Source organism: Pristiophorus japonicus, chromosome 11 (assembly GCF_044704955.1).
Source record: "Pristiophorus japonicus isolate sPriJap1 chromosome 11, sPriJap1.hap1, whole genome shotgun sequence".
Classification (NCBI taxonomy): domain Eukaryota; kingdom Metazoa; phylum Chordata; class Chondrichthyes; family Pristiophoridae; genus Pristiophorus; species Pristiophorus japonicus.
In genome coordinates this window covers 62,196,627-62,217,555 of record NC_091987.1, presented here as the reverse complement: position 1 = coordinate 62,217,555, position 20,929 = coordinate 62,196,627, and the positions used below count along the sequence as shown (strand labels likewise).

Here is a 20,929-nt window from a genome sequence, read left to right as displayed (position 1 = left end):
AAAGGCATGGATGAGGGCTTCAGCAGCGGATGAGCTGAGGCAAGGGCGGAGACGAGCGATGTTATGGGGGTGGAATAGGCGATCTTAGTTATGCTGCGGATATGTGGTCAAAAGCTCATTTCAGGGTCAAATATAACACCAAGGTTGCGAACAGTCTGGTTCAGCCTCAGACAGAAGTTGGGGAGAGGGATGGAGTCAGTGGCGAGGGAACGGAGTTCATGGCGGGGACGGAAAATAATGGCTTTGGTCTTCCCAATATTCAATTGGAGAAAATTTCTGCTCATCCAGAACTGGATGTCGGACAAGGAGTCTGACAATTTAGAGACGGTGGAGGGGTCAAGAGAAGTGGTAGTGAGGTAGAGCTGGGTGTCATCGGTGTGCATGTGAATGCTGTGCTTTCGGACGATGTCACCAAGGGGCAACATGTAGATGAGAAATAGGAGGGGACCAAGGATAGATCCTTGGGGAACACCAGAGGTAATGATCTGGGGGCGGGAAGAGAAGCCGTTGCAGGGGATTCTCTGGCTACGGTTAGTTAGGTAAGAATGGAACCAGGCGAGTGCAGTCCCACCCAGCTGGACGACGGTGGAGATGCGTTGGAGAAGGATGGAGTGGTCAACCGTGTCAAAGGCTGCAGACAAGTCGAGAAGGAGAAGGAGGGATAGCTTGCCTTTATTATCGTCACAAAGGATGTCATTTGGGTTTTTTGAGGAGAGGGGTGATGACAGCAGATTTGAGGGAGTGGGGGACAGTACCTGAGGAGAGAGAACCATTAACAATGTCAGCTAACATGGGAGCCAGAAAAGGAATTTGGTGAGAATAAGGTCAAGAGAGAAGATAATGGGTCTCATGGACAGTATGAGCTCGGAAAGGTCATGAGGAGAGATTGGAGAGAAACTGGAGAAAGGTGTGAGGGCAGGGCTAGGGCAGGAGGGATCCTTAGAGGAAGTTTGGTTTGGTGAACTAGAGGAAGGAAGGGAAGGAAGGAAGGGAAGATGCAGAGGTGGTCAAATGGATGGTCTCAATCTTAAAGACAAAGAAGTCTGTGAGCTCCTTAGATTTATTGTCGAAGGTGAGGGTGGAGACTGGGGAGAGGGGTTTAAAAAGGTGGTTTGCATTGGATAATAGAAGCCGGGTTTATCTTTACATTCCAGAATGATTCTGGAATAGTGAGCGATTTTGGCAGACAATAGTGCGTTATGTGGTCCAGATCTATCTGGCAGTGAATGGCTAAACCAGATGTCTGCCATATCCGTTCAAGTCTGCGTCTCTTGGACTTAAGGGAGCGAAGATCAGGGCTGTACCAGGGGAACGGCCAGGGTGAGAGAGGGTAATTGTTTTAATAGGGACTAAGGCATCAAAGGTGTGGTGGGGATCTGGTTGAGCAGATCGGTAGCTGCAGAAATGCCATGGTGAATGGAAGGCCAATGACTGCACAGTTGGAAGTTCATAAGTGCAATTGTAAGAGAGTCAGGAGAGAATTTTTTCTAGAAGCCGACACAGAAGGAGGTAGGTTTGGGGGGAAGGGGGTAGGTGGAAGAGAGATCTGGGTGATGAGCAATAAGAGGAAGTGGTCAGAGATGGCCTTATCTGCGATTGACACGATGGGAGTAGCGAGGCCACGAGAGATGGCAAGGTCGAGGGGGTGGCTGTGAATATGGATTGGTGAGTTTACATGGCGGGAGGGAGTAAGGGAGGATAGGAGCTAGAAAACTCAAAGGAGAGAGAGCATGATGTATTTAAATGGAGGTTGAAATCACCGAGGTGAGAAGTTGTTCAGTGCAGAGGCAGAGGGAGGAAAGTAGTGAAGAAATATCAGTACTTGGGTGGGCATTAAGAGAATGAGAATTTTAAATGAGAAGTGAGAGAATGAGTGTTACAATATATTTAATTCGCCAACTGTGAGCCGACAGGTGCAGACTTGAATGGAACAAGCTGAACCCCTCAAAACAAGAACCATAAATCCAACTAAAACTGTTCTTATGTTCAAGTGATTGTCCCTGCACAGGTTCAGTAAGCAAAGGCACCAAACTCTGGTCTGCTGATTCCCAGAAGGTTTACAGGATCGGGGCACCTCGGTGTAGGTTCCTCTCTTTCTCTTTCTCGGTCAGTGTAGTTCTTGTTGACAAGTAGCAAGATGAAAGTTGTCTTCAATTCTCCCCTCCAAAGCTTTCTTTTTTTAAAAAAATGAGTCAAAAACAAAGGGTAATAAAGAGCTAAAATGGCACTTAACAGGTTGCTGGCCAGACCCAGGCTGGCTGTAGGCAACTTCCTCTGCAATTTCCAACCAGGCTGCTTTTATCTCCTGGGAAGGTCTTTTCTACATATTGGAAGGGAAGAGGACCTCCCTGTGTGCTCTGATTCCCTCCATAAGCACAGGAGAACCTGAGTGCAGTCCTCTGCCTCTGTGCAGTCATTGTCAAAGTATTTGCAGCACTCTAGTGCTGTAGTGCACTGACAGCACTATGTTACATTAACCTTCAAATGTAATGTGGCCATGGCCCCTTTAAAGATCCCGGCTGAAAACGCATCATGAACGATGTCACCAGGTCAGCACCATTTCATTGGTCAGGATAACTCACAGGGCGGTCTTAATAGGCCCTATTAACGTAAAGCCATTCTGAGCAGCGGGATGGAGCCAGCAGCAGAGTTGTGACCCGCCATGGCCACTGCCCGCACCAGGCCTGCCCAGGTAGGGAAAATTCCGGCCAATATTTGCACTTGTGGGGGAGTCTAAAACTAGAGGTTATAAATATAAGATAGTCACTAATAAATCCAATCGGGAATTCAGGAGAAACTTACTTACCCAAAGAATGGTAAGAATGTAGAACATGCTACCACATGGAGTAGTTGAGGCAAATATCATAGATGAATTTAAGGGGTAGCTAGATAAACACATGAGGGAGAAAGGAATAGAAAGATATGCTGGCAGAGTTAGATAAAAAGTGTTGGGAGGAGGCTCTCGTGGGGCATAAATACCGGTGTGGACCAGTTGGGCCAAATGACCTGTTTCTGTGCTGTAGACTGTGTAACTCATTTAAAATGAATAGGTTAACCCTTCATTACTAGAATGGAGAGAACAATATTGTACAGGAAGCAAAGAGTAGGAGTAAATGGGGACTTTTCAGAATGGCAGGCAGTGACTAGTGGGGTACCGCAAGGTTCTGTGCTGGGGCCCCAGCTGTTTACACTGTACATTAATGATTTAGACGAGGGGATTAAATGTAGTATCTCCAAATTTGCGGATGACACTAAGTTGGGTGGCAGTGTGAGCTGCAAGGAGGATTCTATGAGGCTGCAGAGCGACTTGGTTAGGTTAGGTGAGTGGGCAAATGCATGGCAGATGAAGTATAATGTGGATAAATGTGAGGTTATCCACTTTGGTGGTAAAAACAGAGAGACAGACTATTATCTGAATGGTGACAGATTAGGAAAAGGGCAGGTGCAAAGAGACCTGGGTGTCATGGTACATCAGTCATTGAAGGTTGGCATGCAGGTACAGCAGGCGGTTAAGAAAGCAAATGGCATGTTGGCCTTCATAGCGAGGGGATTTGAATACAAGGGCAGGGAGGTGTTGCTACAATTGTACAGGGCCTTGGTGAGGCCACACCTGGAGTATTGTGTACATTTTTGGTCTCCTAACCTGAGGAAGAACATTCTTGCTATTGAGGGAGTGCAGCGAAGGTTCACCAGACTGATTCCCGGGATGGCGGGACTGACCTATCAAGAAAGACTGGATCAACTGGGCTTGTATTCACTGGAGTTCAGAAGAATGAGAGGGGACCTCATAGAAACGTTTAAAATTCTGACGGGGTTAGACAGGTTAGATGCAGGAAGAATGTTCCCAATGTTGGCGAAGTCCAGAACCAGGGGACACAGTCTAAGGATAAAGGGGAAGCCATTTAGGACCGAGATGAGGAGGAATTTCTTCACCCAGAGAGTGGTGAACCTCTGGAATTCTCTACCACAGAAAGTTGTTGAGGCCAATTCACTAAATATATTCAAAAAGGAGTTAGATGAAGTCCTTACTACTAGGGGAATCAAGGGGTATGGTGAGAAAGCAGGAATGGGGTACTGAAGTTGCATGTTCAGCCATGAACTCATTGAATGGCGGTGCAGGCTAGAAGGGCCGAATGGCCTACTCCTGCACCTATTTTCTATGTTTCTATGTTTCTATGTTTCTATGAAAGATTTTTATGTTAAAGTCACTCCAGGCAAGAAGAATAATAAAATGAGACTATACTTTGATGAACAGGCAACAATAAGCATTTACAATGTCTGCAGTTGCATCAATTCACATAACTTATTAATTGAAAATATTATTGTTTGATAAACTGATAATCATTATGTGCGTGCTTTGTCTTAAAAGAAAACAACACATTACTTATACTGTATTTCTATTTTACAGTGTGATAGTGTCTTTGTCACTGTTATAGACTGAGTATTTTCTGCGCAGTGAAGGACATTTTTTAACATATACTAAAATTAGTTGAGATAACTTATGTGATGATTGATGTCATTAACCATATCTCAGGCCTACTTAAAGCAGGTTTCTTTTTTACAATCTAATTGATTTATTTCCATAATTTAATATCCTACAGCAGGCAAACTGTAAATGCACCACAGCTTACAATTTGGCCATAGAGTACTAACAAATCATCTCAAATCTTGATTAAATATTTATGTCTCAGTAATAGAACCAAGCTGCAGCCTCTTTTTGAAGTTGCTGTGAGTTTTCCATTTTTGGAATCATTTTAGGAACTTTTGTGACTGCTTTTTTAAAATATCATGGCCGGGACTCTCACTTTCAGGGTAGAGTTCCGGTGGAGCGTGACTTCTCCCCGCACTTCTGAATCCACTCCAATCTCATCCAATTTCCTGGGTTGGCGCACATTTCCAATGCATGTCAGTCTCTAGGGATGGTTCTCTCCACCAAGAGGAAGCTTGCCAGTGCAAAGAGGAGGGTCTGGATGCTGCTGCAACACCAGAAGAGCCAAAGAACAACTGTAAAGTGGCTGAAGTGCCTCAAAGATTGCAGTGGAAAGAGGGGAGGCCATGACATGAAAACTAGAAAAGCACTTGAATTTATATAGGCTTTCTCCCTCCACAGGGCCACTACTGCTGGTTCTCTGTGCCTATCACCACCTTCCCCATGTCATCCCCAAGCAGTGCTAACAGGTGGATTGGGGGGAAATCCTGTGGAGCCCCAGGTCCCGATCCCTGTCACAATTTAGGAGAGGCCAGTGCTCGTCCTGGCGAGAGTGGGAGGATGGAAATACAAGTTGGGCAGTGAGGTGGTAGTAGGCCTCACCACCTGCATTTTACTTCATTCTGATCTTGGGTTGGGATTGCAGAGAACATTTCTGACCCACGTATCTACATTTGTGTCCTTCTACATCATCAATTTAAAAAAAAAAATCTGGAACTCTGATCTTTACATGGACCCTGTTCTTCCAGTACTGTGGGCAACTGTGGAGATTTACTAGTTAGGATATAAAAATATAGCTGCAAGGAGACACAAAATGAGAGTTAAGTATAAAAATTATTTTACATGTTCAAATTGCATTGAAAATCCTAGAAAGTTGAGAGATCATTTTTAAAGAGATGTATAAGGATTGTGACCTATTTTCCAAATGACTTAGGAGGCAGAGCAGAGATAGTTGTCTAAATCAGATATCCAGCAGAGCAGGAACTAGACAGCATGTAAATACCAAAAGATATGGTTCTAAAAAGGTTAGTTGCGCTTAGAATGCATAAAATACCTGATCCAGACCACTGCACCTAAACATTTTAAATGAGACATTGGTTGATATTGGTGAAGATTTCAACGATATGAAAATTGGGCACATTCTACATTGGGTGGGCGATCTGCTGTGTTAGACACCTGCCCAGAGAGTGAAGGTAAAAATATTCCTCCATAGAGAAAGTGATAGTCTGGACTGTAAACTGCTGGCCTATATGGATGTAGGGGGACTTGATGGTTCATTCTGTGCACCACCTAGAAGGAAGTCAGGTTTCAAATGTATCCTTATGAGCAGCCTTCACATGTAGCTTTCAGTGCAAGGAATAACATGGTAAAGGGGTCCAATATTTGCTTTGGTTAGAATTAGTGAATGAAAGAATAGGATGAAAGAAAAGATCAGGAGAGGATTTGCAGCAACCCATAGATGACAATAGTCCTCCAACTGGGTGGGGGTGTGTGGGGGTGGGGGTTGTGGGGGGGGAGTGTGGGGCGGTGGGGTGGTGTGGGGGGGGGTCAGGGGGGTTGGTGGGTGGTGGTCGGGTGGTGTGGGTGGGGGGGTGGGTGGGATGTGGGGGGGTGTGGGGGGATTTTGTTGGCTGCCACATGAATTCCACCATTACACTCTTAAAAGGCCTCAGTAGAACTCATTCCAGCTGAGAACTGGTACGAATCCCACTTAGGCTCCAGAAGCGGCCCCAGAAGTAAGGTAATTGATCCTGGAGGGGATTGGTTACTTTAATGTACCAGAGTTTCGGCACCCTTTAGATCTGAAGATCCCTTGGAGCAGATTTTTCTTTGACCTCGGAAGAGCCTCAGGGAGCCTCTACTTGATCAGCTGTGTGCTCCTGCCCACCCTGAACATTTGAATGACCTCATCTGTGAAATTTGGAATGAGTTTGACATCCATGTCCATGTCCTGCTCTGTTGCTCTTCTGGCAGTGGAGTAGGAATCCCAGAATTTCGGCCCCATCATGTCAATGTATGACTGACTTCAGGCTGAACATAATTGGAAACTCTAGGTTCAAATGCAGCTGGGTACAAAAATGTGGGCCTAGAATACCGGATGCCATACCTGTCTCAAGGCCTACTCTGCCAGATTTCTAATCAGCTTTGTACCCTTGCAACCTTTATGCAGGTTTCTATGCCAATCGTGTCAGCTGGGAACTTATACCAAACATAAAAACCAGCGTAAAACAGAAACAAACACAAATGCTGCAAAACCAATAGCGGTACTAGCGAGTGGGCTGTTGCCTTCTGTCCTGATGCCTCACTCTCAGAGCCTCTTGCTTCTGTTACTTTTCTTCCTCGTCCATTATTATACAGAACAAGGATATGCCCAGCTGCATAGACCTTCTGAATGGGTGGGCTGGTGGGTGGGGATCCTTTATCTCCATCTCATTCCATTACTTGAAGACAGTACAGTAAAAATGATAGGCAACACTGCCAAATGATCACTATATCTGGCACAGACACATGTGACACGGGTTGGACACTTTTCAATTCCTTCTCCCCAGTAGCTGGGCTGGTGAAATTGGGTGAGCCAGGGATTATTTTGCCATTAATTACAACTGGCTTTCAGCTGAAAAAGGGACAGAAATTTTCTCCATATATTTGATAAGAAGGTTAGCGAGCACAAAGCACTTCACTTTCATCTTGCAATAACTGTACATCGTACTCATTGTGTGATAATTGAGTCAATTTTTTGAATAATTTAGACCTGCAAATCCAATCAAATAGCTAGAATTGAAAATTCAGTTATCCCAATTGGATTCATTTTTAAATACTCTTTGCTGATGAGATCATTTGTAACAGGGCATAGTTTACCATTTTAGAGTTAATAAATAACACGAGAGTGTAGTGCCAGCATAGAATGTCTTGCAAAAGCCTAATGATTTAGACTTTGGAATCAAGGATAGTCAATACTGAGGAGGACTGCAACAAATTAGAAGAAGACGTTAATAAACTTGAAGAATGAGCATATAATTGGCAAAAAATTCAACATAGATAAATGTGAGGTATTACCTTTTAGTAAGAAAAATAGGGAGGTCATATATATTACTTGGAAAATTCGAAAACACAAATCACTGAAAGTAATGACACAGGTTATCAAGGCCATAAAAAAGCACACCAAGCACTAGTGTTTATTTCTAGAGGGATTGAATTTAAAAGTAGAGAAGTTATGCTAAACTTGTATCGAATCTTATTTAGACCATACTTGGAGTACTGCATACAATTCTGGTCGCCATATTATAAACAGGTTATAGAGGCACTGGGGAGGGTGCCAAAATAATTTCCAAGGATGCTGCCAGAAATGCGAGGAAATGATCAACAGGCTGGGTCTCTTTTCTTTTGAAAAGAGAAGACCTAATAGAGGTCTTCAAAATTATGAAGAGTTTTGACAGAGTAGATTAAGAGAGAGTGTTTCCACTTGTGAGAAAAAGCAAAACTAGAGGCCATCAATATGATAGTCACTAAGAAATCAAATAGGGAATTCAGAAGGAACTTCTTTACCCAGAGAGTGACAAGAATGTGGAAACCGCTACCACAGGGAGTGGTTGAAGCGAATAGTATAGATGCATTTAAGGGGAGGCTAGATAAGCATATGCGGGAGAAGGGAATAGAGGGTTATGCTGATAGCTGGATGAGGAAAGACAGGAGGAGGCTCGAGTGGAGCATAATTGGACTGGTTGAGCCGAGTGGCCTGTTTCTGTGCTGTATATCCTAATTAAACCTATTTTAACTGTTTCTCTCTCCACACATGCTTCCTGACCTGTTGAGTACAGGTTGAACCTTCCTTATCCAGAACTCCCTTATCCAGAACCACCCCTCGTCTAGAACCATTCCTGGCCAGGTCACCGGGTGATGCATGCGCAGAACTCCGACATGAACAAATTGAAGTCCTTCCTCACTGCCGACTCCCACAATCGCTGGCCTGACCATGCGATCCACCACCCTCGCCCCCCATGATCTCTCTGCCGCACTCCCAGCCCTAAGCCCCAAGTCAGCCAGCCCCGATATCCCCTTGCTCAGTACCTGTACCATCCAATTTAACGTGACCACCCCGCGTCCGGAAAAATCCCTTATCCAGAACAGGCCAGGTCCCGAGGGTTCTGGATAAGGGAGGTTCAACCCGTATTTCCAGAATTTTTAGAATATCTGGCAGCACTGGGACTCAAATCAATGTTCATAGTGTTAGTTTGGCTCAGTTGATAACATGCTTCCCTGTAGGTCAGAAGGTTGTAGGTTTAAGCCCCAGTTCAAGACATGAACACATAATCTAGGCTGAAACTTCAATCCAGTACTGAGGGAGTGCTGCATTGTCAGCGGTACCATCTTTCAGATAAGGCCTCCATCTGCATACTCAGGTGGATCCAAAAGATCGAAGACACTATTCAAAGAAAAATAGAGAGTTCTCTTGGGGTCTTGACTCTACACTGCCAAGAACAAAATGAATTGGACATTTATCTTATTCCAAGAACTGCAGCAGTTTGCTTCATATTTATCTCATTTGGTTTGTGCAACATGGCTGTATACAAATTGGTTGCCATGCTTTCCTATATAACAATAGCGACTGTACTTCAAAAGTAATTCATTGGCTGTAAACCACTTTGGGATGTCTTGAGAACATGAAAGACACTATATAAATAAATGTTATTTTTTGGTAGGCTTGTAAAGCCACAGAGATCAGCATATTGTCACTGTACTGAACTTTCATTCAGCTATTTGTCATTTTGTAACACATTACATTCACATCAATCGAAAAGTAATATTCTAGTGTAATCCATTATTTACAGTCACAAAATTATATTACTTAAACGTGTAAGTATTTTTTAACCAGATAGTGCTGTTGAAAGTTATGCTCAGAGGCATTGTTGATCAGAGTCATGGCTGGAAACACAAAGTGGAGGCTGAGGTGTGTCTTTGCAGGGAGGAGGGGCAGTCATGCCGATGTGATCTGTAGTGGCTGCAGGATTCCCACCTTCTCATCATTAGAGGTGGACTGAAGGTAGGTGATCATTTAGAAGAAAGGAAAAATTTGATTTAAAACCACAATTTCTTTTAGCAATAGCGAACCAAGGCATCAAAAATTATTGTACAGTTGAATTATATTTATTTTAATTTCTAAACCACATAAAAATGAGGGACTTTCAATCCTGCACACAAGCTGAAGTCCTGGGGCCATTTTCTCCAAGATTGTAAAAGAAGCTCAGAACGAGGGATTGAGAGTCCCAATCACTTTGATTTGAATGTGGAATCCCCTTCAAAGGCAGGAAGTGAAAATAAAAAAGAAAACAAAATAATACAAACATACGAAAGTTAGGCACAAACTGCCCCAAAAACTTGCAGCAAACTAAATGCAAAAATGCAAACCAAAAAAGCCAAAATAGCCTTGCATGAAGTTATATGCTTGGAAAAATATAGTCCCGATGGGAAGAGAAAAGAACAAGAATCCTTGTGTACGGAGAAAGGAGATTGAATAGCTGGGGGTAGGGGGAACCAATATTTAATAATTATGACAAAATAGGCTAGGGATATAGAGCGTTATTATCTTTTACCTTTTATTTTTTACCTTTTGTCTGTATCCTTTAATCAAGTCTTGCTATCAGTAATTGACATCAATATAGAGAAAGATGAAAGTTCAATGCAAATTTTTGCTGTAGAAATAACTCAAAACCTTTGATGCAACTACAGTTTAATAGAAAGCACTATAGGTAATGGGCACTTTAGGATATATCCTATTTTTACTTTATTTTGCTAATAGAGAATGACAAAGCCATGTTCTATCAATCTAAGTGAATTAACTGTAATTCTTGTCTGAGGTGTGACATTGAACATGGGATAATGGTGACAGTACAAATCCGTTTTTCTTCCTTTTCCTTTTTTTCTGGAGCTTTGCTGCTCTGGTAGTTTGCCGAGGAGGCTACATGCACCTGGACAGCTGGAACTCCTACTTACATGTTCTAAATCTAATTGATGATAGAAACAGCAAGGTTTGTGGTTTGAGTACAAATGATTCATCTTGGAGAAGGTTAGATTGGAGTAAACAACTAAATCAGATATTGTTTGATTTTAATTAAGGTACACAAAACTGGATTAGACATGAAGAGTTGATCTGATGCTATGATGCACGTGGTGAATATTTAGTTTACAGAATGATCATATTTTCTTGATAAGTAGAAAATAATGGTTATCTTGGAGTGATCACCAATAATAAAATCCAAGTGTTTATTTAAAAATATATATATGCAGTGAAGTTTGAGCCATGTTTGGGCAATAGCAGGGGCTAAATTCTCTTGTAGTTGTCAGGTTAGTGGCAGTCTACCCATATGAATGGACCACTAAGCTGCTGTATTTTGTTGGGGGCTCACATTAGCTATGCACGGAGGGAATTGAATGGTAATCCTGCTCTTAATAGGGTTACTGCTGGTGGGAGGGAGGGAAATTCAGTACTGGTGTCACCTTTAACTGCGATCTCTTAAAGGAGGTCTTATAGCAGCAGACAGTGCCAGATATCTTGAGCAGGAGCAAGAATTCTCAGGTTTTCTGTGGAGAAGTCTAGGTAAGAAGAGAACAACTTTTGGGCATAGAAGACAGGAAGCTACATAAGAGCATCATTTTAGTTGAGTGGATGGAGATAGTAAATGCCGTCATTGCAACTTCCACCATCCCAAGAAATCCACAGTGCAGGAAGAGGCTCAATGACCTCTCCAGGGTAGCCAATATAAGTCCAGACACTACTATTTATACAGCCTTCAGTTATCTCCTTACATATCTGTTGCCCTCCTGTTCTTCCTAAACCTCTATCTCCATATAAACTCTCTTACCCATATTCAAAACTGTCATGATTTCACCATCTTGCAATGACTATAAGTATGTAACTGTAACTCATGCATACTATACCTGTACCCTTGTAATGCACACCCTGACCACAGGGAGTGAGCTCCTCACCTGGGCTTCCAGGTATAAAAGGGGAGGTCCCACCCAGAATCAGCACTCTTCAGTCCTGGAAATAAAGTGAAGGTCACAGAGTGACCGTGTCTGATATATCCATGCCTCGTGTGAGTTTGTAACAAGGTGCAGAGACACTACATCTGGCGACGAGAATCGGGAATCACCGACCCACGAGGATGGCCACCGGTGGCACAGAGGAACGCTACTGTGTGGGTGAGGACTGGGACGATTTTGTGGAAAGACTCCAGCAGAGCTTTGTTACAAAGGACTGACTGGAAGAGGCAGCGGCTGACAAGCGGAGGGTGCATCTACTGACCAGCTGTGGTCCACAGACGTATGCGCTGATGAAAGACCTGCTCGCACCACAAAAGCCAGTGGACAAGTCCTTTGAAGAGCTCAGCCAGCTGATCAGTGAGCATCTCAAGCCGGCAAGTAGCGTACACATGGCCCGGCACCGGTTTTACTCTCACCGGCGTCGGGAGGGTCAAAACATCTTGGACTTTGTAGCGGAATTGCGGCGTTTGGCCAGTCCCTGTATGTTCTCCGATGCCTGCAGAGGAGAGATGTTAAGGAACTTTTTCATCGAGGGCATTAATCATGCTGGCATTTTCAGGAAGCTCATAAAGACTAAGGATTTGACTTTAAATGGGGCAGCATTGATAGCTCAGACCTTCATGGCAGGGGAAGAGGAGGCCAAGCTAATTTACGCACACAGCCCTTGTTTCAATGTTGCGATGAACCAGGGAGTTAATGTTGTAAAAAGGACACCGAACCCCACAGGCAGGCGAGGGCAATTCGACACCGTCCAGGCAGGCAGGCAAGGGCAATTCGACACCGTCCAGGCAGCAACTAGCTCCAGGGTGGGCCTACAACAGGGACAATGGAAAAGGGATCGGCAATTCACGCCATCACGAGGAACAATGCATCCTGTGATGGGACAATTAACATCCCCCATCAGAGTGCTTAGAAACAGCCAAACGAGCCATCAGAGAGGAATGCCTAGGAATAGCCCTTTTGTTAACAGCAATCTCAGCTCATGTTGGAGATGTGGGGGCAGACACACTGCAAAAATCTGCAGCTTCCAGCTTTACACCTGTAGGATTTGTAATGTCAAGGGACACCTGACCAGGATGTGCAAAAAGGCAGTAGCGAGGCTAGTCTGCGAGACAGAGGAACCAGACGAGGGGTCTGAAATGCAGGATGAGGCCTGGGGAACAACCATGGATGCTGAAGTTCAGAGAGTTCATGTGGCTGACATCCACAGCTCATACACCAAAACGCCACCCATGATGATGAAAGTCTTACTGAATTACATCCCGGTGCACATGGAGCTGGATACCGGAGCGAGTCAATCCCTCATGAGCGCCCAACAATTTGAGAGACTATGGCCACACAGAGCAAGCAGGCCCAAATAGGAACGCGTTGAGATGCAGCTACGTACGTACACCAAAGAGATCATCCCAGTACTGGGCAGTGCAAACTTGGTGGTAACGCATAATGGTTCACAACCGGCTGCCACTCTGGATTGTTACGGGAAATGGCCCCGCGCTCTTGGGGAGGAGTTGGCTAGCTGAGATGAATTGGAAATGGGAGGGATGTGCACGCCATTTCATCCATGGAGTGAAGTTCATGCTCGCAGCTATTGCAAAAATTCGAGTCACTCTTTCAACCCGGTGTCGGAATGTTCAAGGGCACCAAAGTAGTGATACACATCACTCCGGACGCCAGACCAGTGCACCACAAAGCCAGAGCGGTGCCGTACGTGATGCGTGAAAAAATTGAAAGTGAACTGGACAGGCTGCTCCGAGAGGGCATAATTTCTCCTGTTGAATTCAGCGACTGGGAAAGTCCCATTGTTCCCGTCCTTAAAGCAGATGGCTCGGTCAGGATTTGTGGCGACTGCAAAGCCACCATCAACCGAGTGTCGCTGCAGGACCAATACACGCTCCCGAGAGCGAAGGACATTTTGCCACGCTGGCAGGTGGTAAGCTGTTCACGAAGCTGGACCTCACTTCGGCCTACATGACTCAGGAACTGGCTGAAGAACCCAAGTTTCTGACCACCATCACGACACACAAAGGATTATTTGTTCACAATAGGTGCCCGTTTGGCATTCGTTCAGCAGCAGCTATCTTTTAGCGAAACATGGAAAGCTTGCTCAAGTCCATCCCTGGAACGATCGTGTTTCAAGACAACATTCTTATAACGGGGCGAGATACTGAGGAACACCTCCACAACCTGGAGGAGGTGCTACGCTGATTAGAACGGGTAGGCCTGCGGCTGAAAAAGGCCAAGTGCGTGTTTTTGGCTCCAGAGGTCGAGTTCCTGGGCAGGAGGGTTGCCGCATACGGGATCCGGCCAACTGAATCAAAAACTGAGGCGATTCGCCGGGCGCCCAGGCCCGGCAACACGTCGGAGTTGCGACCATTCCTGGGACTTTTGAACTATTTTGGGAACTTCCTGCCGAACTTAAGCACATTGTTGGAGCCGTTACACACGCTCCTCCGTAAAGGTTGTGAATGGTCTTGGGGGGATTGTCAAGAATGGGCTTTCAATAAGGTGAGGAACCTGCTGTGTTCCAACAAACTGTTGACTTTGTATGACCCCTATAAAAAACTGGTTTTAACATGCGATGCGTCATCCTACGGGGTTGGGTGTGTTTTGCAGCAGGGTAACGATGACGGCCGACTCCAACCGATGGCTTACGCCTCCAGGTCACTCTCCCAGGCAGAGCGTGGATATGGCATGGTCGAGAAGGAGGCACTCGCGTGTGTGTACGGTGTGAAAAAGATGCACTAGTACCTTTTCGGTAGACGGTTTGAGCTAGAGATGGACCACAAGCCGTTAACATCCCTGTTGTCCGACAGCAAGGCTATCAACGCTAATGCCTCAGTTCGCATACAGCAATGGGCTCTCACGCTGGCTGCGTATGACTACAACATACGGCACCGGCCAGGCACCGAAAATTGCGCTGACGCGCTCAACAGGCTCCCACTGGCCACCACCAAAGGGGCTTCGGAACAGAGCACCGAGATGGTCATGGCCATTGAGGCTTTTGACACTGCGGGCTCCCCCATCACAGCCCGCCAGATCAAACTCTGGACCAGCAGGGACCCCCTCCAATCCATGATAAAGAAATATGTCCTGACTGGGGACTAGGCGCCCGCACACAAGGCGTGCCCGAGGAAGTCAGGCCGTTTCAGAGACGGATGGATGAACTCTCCATCCAAGCCGACTGCCTGTTATGGGGCAGCTGGGTAGTCATGCCCCAGAAAGGCAGGGAAGCGTTCATCAGGGAAATCGACAGCGAGCACCCTGGCATCGTGTTAATGAAGGCCATTGCCCGGTCACACGTGTGGTGGCCGGGGATTGACTCAGACCCGGAACACTGGGTTCACAGGTGCACGACGTATGCCCAACTGGGCAATGCCCCCAGGGAGGCCCCACTCAGCCCGTGGCCCTGGCCCACCAGGCCATGGTCACGTATTCATGTGGACTATGCGGGCCCGTTCATGGGAAAAATGTTCCTGATCGTTGTTGATGCATACTCGAAGTGGATCGAGTGCATCATATTGAACTCGTGCACGACATCCATCACTGTGGAGAGTCTGCGTACGGTTTTCGTGACCCACAGCTTGCCGGACATCCTGGTCAGCAATAATGGCCCGTGTTTTATCAGCCATGAATTCCAGGAGTTTATGTCGGGCAATGGAATCAAGCATGTCCGGACAGCGCCGTTCAAGCCGTCCTCCAATGGCCAGGTGGAACGGGCGGTCCAAGTCATAAAGCAGGGCATGCTACGCATCCAAGGACCCTCCCTTCAGTACCGCCTACAGGTCCCGGCTGCACTCGCTCACGGGAGTCCCGCCAGTGGAACTCCTCATGAAACGCATGCTCAAGATGCAGCTGTCCCTCATTTACCCAGCCCTGGCAGACATTGTTAAGGGCAAGCGCCAGTCCCAAACCGAGCTCCACGATCGAGGCTCAAGGCGGAGGTGTATAGAAATAGATGACCCGGTATTTGTTCTTAACCATGCTTTGGGACCCAAATGGCTTGAGGGCACCGTAATTGGCAAAGAAGGAAACAGGATCATGGTGGTCAGACTAAACAATGGGCAGATATGCCGCAAACACTTGGACCAAGTAAATTCAAGGTTCAGTGCAGACATGGAGGAACCGGAAGAAGAGCATGATAAGATAGCACCCACACCACTGCCAGCGCATGAGCAACAACGACAGCCCTCAGCATGCACAGTCCCTGCGGCCAGCCCGGACAGGCCGGAATCACCTCAAGTGACAGAGATGTGTGCTGAGGCTCAGCCACCAGAGCCACAACTGCAGCGCTCCACAAGAGAGCGCCAACCACCCGATAGACTTAACCTCTGAAACTAAAAGACCGAAGGGAGGAGGTGATGTCATGTATTTCACCATCTTGCAATGATTATAAGTATGTAACTGTAACTCATGCATACTGTACCTGTACCCTTGTAATGCACACCCTGACCACAGGGAATGAGCTCCTCACCTGGGCTTCCAGGTATAAAAGGGGAGGTTCCACCCAAGATCAGCAGTCCTGGAAATAAAGTGAAGGTCACAGAGTGACCGTGTCTGATATATCCATGCCTCGTGTGAGTTTGTAACAAGGTGCAGAGACACTACAAAAACCACCTCCTCGATCATGCCATCTCCCAAGGCCTCTCTACTTCAATAGTCTCCATCACTGACTAGACCATCTTTTACCACTTCCTTCTATTCCTCATTACCCAGATACCTCCACCCCCATCTAACCTCATTTCCTTTTTCTATCCTTAAACTATTCCCCAAGTCACTTACAACTGTACTTTCACACTCTCAACTGCTTAGCTATTGGCCTTGCATTCGACACACGATTAGGTAGCTATTGATCTGCTTAACCACTGCCTCACCTCAAACTTTATTATCCTTGTTCCCATCAGAACCTTTGCTGTCTCCTATCCTGGCCAGTTCCTGTTTTATAGCCCTCATTTTCACTCTCTCAAGTCCAAGGGGTGCACACATGAATGTGTCTGGTATGCCTCTGGTTTCACCATCCATCACTAGACCTGAACCACATTAAGTGCTATCTCATTATCCTCTGCCAAAACTAACCACTACTTCAGCATTATCCTGGAGAGCAAAGATAATTCCTGGCTTCTTTTCTCCTCTACCAACCATTTCCTTAACACCCCCCCCCCACCCCTTCCCTGTTCCACCACCTTCAGCCCCAACAACAAGTGCGAGGAGCTCATAGACTTTTTTGTGACTAAGAACTAAACCATCTTCTGCTCCCCCACATCCCCTTGCACACCAAGCCAAATCTTACTGACCCTGAACCCTCATCTGTTTCCAGGTTTTCTCTCATCTCCTCTCATGCCCTTCTCAAGTTCATCTCATCCATAAGACCCTGCTGCTCTCTTGACCTACCATGACCCTCTCTGTCATTTCAAGCCATCTCCAACCTCTCTTTCCCCTCAAGTCCTTGAATGCGTTGTTGCCTCCCAAATCCATGTCCATCTTTCCCTCAACATGTTTGAATCTGTCCAATCTGATTTCTACCCCTGTCACAGCACTGAAAGGTCTCTAATCAAAGTCACAAATGGCATCCTCTATGACTCTGACTGTGCTGAATTACCTCTCGATTTCGTTGGCCTTTCTGCAGTCTTTGACATATTTGACCCTTGAATTCTCCTCCAAAGCCTTGCTTCCATTTTCCAGCTCAGTGGAACTGTTAGTGCTTTGTTACATTCTTACCAGACTGTTTGCAACCTCAGCATCCTAATTGATGTTGAGCTGACAAAGGTCATCTACTTACATCTCCATAACATTGCCTGCTACCATCCCTACCTCAGTCCATGTGCTACTGAAACCCTCATCCATGCGTTTGTCACCACCTACTTGATTATACAATTGCTCTCCTAAAGCACCTCCCATCCTCCACCCTGTGTAAACGTCAGCTTATCAAAAACCTGGCTATCTTGCACCAATCCTGCTTAGCTACCACACTGTCCTTGCTGACCTAAGTTAGTTCCCAGTTCGCCAACAAATCAAATTTAAAATTTTGCATCCTGGTGCTTAAATCCCTTTATAACCTTACCTCACACAATCGGTGTAACTTCCTCCAGCCCCACAAACACCCGAACGCTCCGTTCCTCCGACTCCCTCCCCCTTTGCCCCATCATTGGAGGCGGTGCCTTCAGCCATTGAGGCCCTATGTTGTGGAATTCTCTTCCTAAACCCTCCGCCTCTCCAACTCTTTTTAAGACGCTCCGTAAAACACCCCTCTTTGATCAATCTATTAATCGCCCATCCTAATATTGTATTATTCGGCTCAGTGGCTACTTTTGTCTGATTACGCTCCTGTGAAGTGCCTTGGGCAGCTGTTCTATGTTAAAGGCAAGTTGTCATCGTCATTGTTAGATTGAACTGGATTTGAACTCAAATCCCAGAACCCAACACACCATCCACTCCCCATATTTTAAAGTTTTACATTTGCAGGTTGCAATTGAAGCTTATTACAATCTGAGTTTGTTTTTTAAAAAGCATGTATACAAAGATGATTTCATATTGTAACATGTATTAATGATATTCTGTGTAGCTGCACATTATTAGTAGTGTTTTCCGAACGTTTTGAATTTTTGTTTGGTTCTAGAATGGTTCTTCTAGAAACTAAAGGAACAGCATGTGTGAAATATGGACAGAAAAAAAAATGTGCTATCTGGAAACCCAGTCCAGATTGGGCCAAATCATGTGAAAATAAGTTGAATTTCAACCAGTTTAAATTTGGATGCACTTATCCAATTTTTGGGTGTCTCAGTTCCTGGGATGGTGAAAGAATGAATGAAAGGCTTGAAAGTGACCGGTGAGCTTTGTTTTTGTATATTGTGTAAGTATCACACCAAGGTGGGTGGCGATTCAGACTTACCAAACTCATTAGTAAACCATCTGCCACAGAGCAGTATGATGTTGGAACTGTCTTCCTTAGGTGCTGCGGGGTGAATTTACTTGCTGTTTCCAGTCCACTTACTTTGCAGAACATGAGAACAGGAGTAGGTCATTCAGCCACTCGAGCCTGTTGCATTATCCAATGAGATCAAGACTGATCTGTATCCTAACTCCGTTTATCTGCCTTGATTATAATAAAGAAAAAAAAGGCTTGCATTTATATAGCGCCTTTCATGACCACCGGATGTCTCAAAGCACTTTACAGTCAATGAAGTACTTAATCTTTTAATACCCTTGGCTAGCAAAAATCTATCAATCTCAAAATTAAAAATATTAATTGAGCTAGCATCTACTGGTATAAGAAATGTTTCCAGTAAGGAAATTCAGGTCTTTAAATGGCGACTCCTGAGTTTCCTCACACTTCTGAAGTCTGACCGTGATCCGCACGATGAGTCGCCACTAGTCTCATTTGAATATGTCAAAGTGAGAGCCAGTGGCGAAGTAGCTTTGAGTTTCTTGAGTTGGACCACTGCTGCACTTAAGCGTAGTTACACTGGAGTTCTACTAGGCCTAGCAGTGTCAGGATCAGCTGATTAAAGTAGAAGTGAGGACCTCCTGTCATACTTGCATGTTTTGCTTTATTTTATTAACTATTGTTCCTGTTTTTCAGAGTTCAAAATGCCTTACAAAAATCACTTGCTGTTTCTGTTTAAAGGTTTCAATTTTATCTTTTTCATCTCTTAGGTCTTTCAGCAGCCAAACTGCTAACAGAATCTGGGCAGAAGGTGGTGGTGCTGGAGGCCCGTGACAGGGTTGGAGGCAGGATATTCACAACCAGAGTGAGTATGAAACATTGCAAAAAGCTCTGTGCGTATGTGTTATATCATAGTTGACGCCTTTTAACAAATCAAAGGCAGGAGTGGGAGCCAAAAAGTGGCGGGAATCATGGCTTGGGTTCAGAAGTTTATTTTTCTGTTGAAGAAAATTCACTGAAAACTTCAATAACTTTAATAAATAAAGGCTGCATACTTAAAGGTATCAAGTAATCTTAAAACTTCTTTAAGAATCAGACTTTGTTTGATCTAGAATCCTAGATTTTTTTAACATAGAAAATCATCACATCTATATCAGCTGTCTGAAATTTCCATCCAATTCTCTCAAAATCTCAACTAAGTCTAAAACTAGATGAACGATTTGCCCTCTGTTCTCTGAATTCACTGTTCTCCTTCCTCTGTAAATCTTTCTCCACATAATCTTTCCTACTCATATTAACTGCAATCCTCTCAACTATGCTGTCTTCTATGGCCTCTCTACTCCCATGGTCTTGGGTGCTACCAAAGCTATCTCCAACCACTTCCTTGTATCCCTCACCAAGCGATTCCTTACCCCTTTCCAATTCCTTTGTGTTCGCTCCTGAAAACACTAACCCAAGTGATTTACAACTGAACTTTCAAACTAGCCTTTAGGTCCTACATTCAACACACTGGCCCAACATGAGCAGCAAGGAAGTTTAGCAGTTGGGAAACCTGAAAGTACACGTTTCCCGCGGGTTTGTCGAATTTAACGGCAGGATCTTTCTGAGACATGGCTGAAAGAAAGGCAGGTATGGCAGCTCAACATTCCTGGTTATAGGGTTTTCAGACGGGATTGAGAGGGGGGTAAAAAAGGAGGAGGGGTCGCAGTATTGATTAAAGAACTCATTACAGCTGTGAGAAGGGATGCTATGTTAGAAGGGTCATCAAACAAGGCCATATGGGTGAATTACTATAGACCCCCAAGCAGTCAGAGGGAGATAGAAGAACAAATATGTGGGCAAATTGCTGCGAAGTGCAAAAACTATCGAGCTGTAATAGTGGGGGATATCAACTACCCTTTCCTAAAATGCATTCAGGAGAACTTCTTTAGCCAGTATGTAATAAGCCCAACAAGGGAGGGGGCAGTTCTGGACTTGGTTTTGGGGAATGAAGAGGGGCAGGTGGAAGGGGTATCAGTGGGAGAGCATTTTGGTGTGCGTGATCATAATTCAGTAAGATTTAGGGTAGTTATGGAAAAGAACAAAGGGGAACCAGAAATAAAAGTTTTCAATTGGGGTAAAGCCAATTTTGCTGAGCTGAGATGGGATTTGGCCAAAGTGGACTGGAAATGGCTACTTGATGGTAAATCAGTGTCAGAACAATGGGAGGCATTCGAAGAGGAGATCCTGAGGGTACAGAGCAAGTATGTTGCATTAAAAAAAGGGTGGGGCTAACAAATCTAGAGCCCCCTGGATGTCAA

At 45.1% G+C, this 20,929-nt stretch overlaps 1 protein-coding gene across 2 annotated transcripts in view; it reads left to right on the top strand.

Moving 5' to 3' along the window:
• mao (monoamine oxidase) overlaps positions 1 to 20,929 on the top strand; it is a 270,332-nt gene that overhangs the window by 64,655 nt on the left and 184,748 nt on the right. For both annotated transcript variants that reach the window (XM_070893439.1, XM_070893440.1), the window contains exon 2: positions 19,400 to 19,494. In XM_070893439.1, the coding sequence (XP_070749540.1) occupies positions 19,400 to 19,494 (95 nt within the window). The remainder of the gene's footprint in view (positions 1 to 19,399; positions 19,495 to 20,929) is intronic.